This window comes from Octopus bimaculoides, chromosome 2 (genome assembly GCF_001194135.2).
Source record: "Octopus bimaculoides isolate UCB-OBI-ISO-001 chromosome 2, ASM119413v2, whole genome shotgun sequence".
Taxonomy (NCBI): domain Eukaryota; kingdom Metazoa; phylum Mollusca; class Cephalopoda; order Octopoda; family Octopodidae; genus Octopus; species Octopus bimaculoides.
The window spans coordinates 98713451-98717300 of record NC_068982.1 but is presented as its reverse complement, the minus strand read 5'-3'; the positions used below and the strand labels follow the sequence as shown (position 1 = coordinate 98717300).

At 34.9% G+C, this 3850-nt stretch overlaps 1 protein-coding gene across 1 annotated transcript in view; it reads left to right on the top strand.

Annotated features, from left to right (window-relative positions):
- The window catches only part of LOC128247071 (uncharacterized), a 51325-nt gene that overhangs the window by 4599 nt on the left and 42876 nt on the right, over positions 1 to 3850 (top strand). The window contains exon 2 of the mRNA XM_052965864.1: positions 471 to 549. Coding sequence (XP_052821824.1) covers positions 486 to 549 — 64 coding nt within the window. The 5' untranslated portion in view covers positions 471 to 485. The remainder of the gene's footprint in view (positions 1 to 470; positions 550 to 3850) is intronic.

Here is a 3850-nt window from a genome sequence, read left to right as displayed (position 1 = left end):
ATATATATATATATATACGAATACACACACACACATATATATATATATATATATATATACTAAGCCGAATGACAGGCATTCTCACTACCTGCTGCTAGGACGATATTTGTGTCTCCCTCCATTATATATTGAGTTCATATGTGTGTGTACATACATACATACATACATACATACATATATAGATACATGAAGGAGACTAAAAAAATCAGAAAATTTTGACTGGTAATTACGGAACTAGATAGTTACAGTTGTTCTACAACCTTCCAAGATATTCAGATGCTCTAAAAAATTGCTTCTGGCAGACGTTTTAGCCAGTATTTTCAATATTATCAGTGCAGACTAATGTAATAAATAGATTGACCAACCTCGATAACCTTCTCCAACTTTGTCACAATAAAACATACATTTAAGATTTATGACGTCACTTAGCATTCTAGAATTCATTTTTCGACATTTGTATGCATTTGAAGGCTGAAGGTGTCCCAATGGAGTCTGCCGAGCCAAGCCAAGATTATCAGGAAGCATATGATACAAAGAAATCATCAACAAGTAAGTGATATATCTATATATTTGTTTTCTATTTGGTGTCAATCTTTTTACCTGTTTACCTGTCTGCCTGTCTGTTTATCTTTTTGTATGTCTATTCATACATCTAGTTAGTTACCTTTTCAGATGTGTGTACATGATAAAGAACAAGAGAGGGAGAGAGAGAGAGAGAGAGAGAGAGAGAGAGAGAGAGAGAGAGAGGAGAGAGAAAAAATAAAGAAAGAGAAAGAAAGAAAGAAAGAAATGAACGTTGTTTTACCATAGGTCCGTCTTAATTCAGTTGTCTTATGATCAAAGGGCATGACAGCCATGATCATCCGGTCAGTTTTTTCAGACAAAGTATACCTAATACTATATTATCCAATGTGTTCAAGTAAGACGGAAGGGTGTGACTCGAGTGAGATTTGACTTATTTCTAGCACATTGATCGACTGCGTAGAGACTATTTCGCTAATTACGATACTGTTGATGATGTTTAGTTTCAGATCAACCCCAATCAGACAGACCTATAATCAATGGCATTCCAGCCGCAATCATCCTGCTTTCTTTTCTTTTCTTTTTTGTTTTTAAAATAACTGTTATATTCAGAACTACATTATCCTGCACAAATATGGCTTCTATAACAATAAAATGTGTTTTAATATTAGGTTGCTATTTCTGGCAGACAATCAAACAGAGCTCCCTGTCATCCTGTAAGATTAACACGTTGTTTCAAAATAAAAAGATAAGGACTACAAGTAGTAATAACAACATTAGTTACGGCAACACAAGCATCATTTAGTTACGCAACTAAATCATTCTTAGATTCAACACAAGATTTAACTTTTTGCGATAATGTTATCGGTGTTATCTGCAAGTGAAAGTTGAAACGCCAATCATCTTTAATTGCCAAGTGAAAATTGCTTTTATTTCCTTTTGTCAGTATCTTTACTGCAATGAATAATTAAGGGAGAAAATATTAATTACTCTAGTTTAATTTATGGAGAGGGATGAATCTGTCACCCGATGCAGAATATTTCCATAAAAGACACCCTTAAGGATTATGACTTCATTTGATGTACCTAGGAAAAGTTAACTTGCCGGGGTTCATCAGTATTGCAGTGTTGCAAACTATCGAAATACACGACAGTGTTAACGTGAAGTCGTCCATCAGTTCTACTCATTGAAACTATTTGAGAATTATCTTGTTCATGGATACAACGCAGTTCAGTTCCGGTGATTATATTAACAGTTGCGTTTTCAGTTGTATGAAATTTTAAATTGGCTAAGACGATAGTTCAATACAGAATATAGAAACGAACACTAAGTATGATGTGGTATTCATTCTAATTCACTACGTTTGCTATCAAGTCTAGGCTTCTCTTTACATATAGAGATGAATCAATTTTGTTGTTGCTTTTCTATCAAGAATTGAGATCTTTACTATTTTAATCTCTATCATAGACTATAAAACAATCTGTTGACTTCCATTTTCATTGACACTCCTCATACATACATACATACATACATACATACATACATACAAAAAAGGAATACTGGTGGAATGTACCAGTGAAGACCTCAATAAAATGGAAGCACAACAGACCTGGTATAATGATTTGGGATAGAGAAGAGAAACTATGCACAATCGTGGAAATTAGCTGCCCAGTGGATGTTAACATAAAGCTGAAGATCAGTGAAAAAGAGAACACCTATGCTGAACTATTGAGAAATCTGCACTTACTCTATCCAGATTACAAGTTCAGGTTTATACCTGTAATTATTGGGGGCCTGGGATATGTAACACACTGCCTATATACCACTCTTGAGAAATTGAGTTTCTCAGGACCAGAAAGGAGAAAGCTAATTCGAAGACTATAGATCCAATCCATCACTGGAACTCTAAACATCTGTAAAAGTTTCCAGAAGTTTATCATTTAAATATATATGAGCATGTCTAGAGATGCAACTATATACATGAGAAAACATACATAAAAAATACAAATCTGCACATACATACATACATACATACATGCATACATACAAACAAAAGTACCCTGTTGTTGATGTTGAAATTCCAATGAAGGAGCCTTGGATCTAGGTTAGAAACCGGTTCTTCCTCTATTGGCAAGAAATCTTGAAATAAACTGAATAATAACATACATACATACATACATACATACATACGCTTCGGTCATGAATGACCAAGGGATTGCACTTAAAAACTTTCTCTCCGTGGCACAAGTTGTTTATGGAAGACCAGCAGTCGCCCAGGGATACCAGCCCCCCACCCCCCTCTCCACGTCACCGATGTTACCCAAGGGAAATCAAAGGCCGATACAGCTTGGCACCAGTGACGTTACAACTCATTTCTACAGCTGAGTGAACTGGAAATAAAGTGTCTTGCTCAAGAACACAGCACAGCCCGGTCCAGGAATCGATCTCACTACCTCTAGATTGTGAGTCCGGTGCTCCTACATATTTATGTGTGTGTGTGTGTATGTGTTCGTGCGTATGTGTGTGGTATTAATAAAATGGAATAAGGCGACAAGCTACCAGATCCATTAACGCAACGAATAAAATACTTTGTAGCATTAACTGCCGGCGTTTTATGTTCTGAGTTCAAATACAACTGAGGTTAACTTGCTTTTGTGTCAGTCAAGTATTGGAATAGATGTAATCGACTTAATTCCTCCTCTCGTATGTTTTTAGTTTTCTGCCGAAGTTAGAAATACTGAATAAAGAAAATACAATAATATAGTCTCATAATAACCAAATATTGAATTGGATTAGTTCCATATATATATGTTCAGGTTTATACCTGTAATTAATGGGGCCATGGGATATGTAACACACTGTGAGTTCTCACCCGTCTATATAAATTCGGAAGTGCTGGTTTTGGGATATAAGCTATTCGATGGCGCTTGGTCGAATATATATCTTTATTAGCACTCTCAAACTTATAATTGAAATACTATATTGAAGACGGAAATAAATGAGTAAAAATGTTTTACATCTCTTTAATCGATAGACGCGTATATAGTTGATCAAAGCCGGGTGGATTCGTTATTTTTTCTCTTTGCCTGCGTGAGTTGGGAGTATTGCTGTCTGGGAGATATCTTATGGTAGTGGAATAGTATTTAACTGCTATTTCTAAATTTCGGTATGTGGTGAAGCAATTTTGCTGAACCCTAATTATAATTATGCTTATAATTATAAAATTTTTTGTATAAGTTTACTGATAATGGTTATTTTAACATACCGAACTACTTGGTAAAATTATTAATTATTAATTTTCCCCTATATCAGTATATGTGTATATATA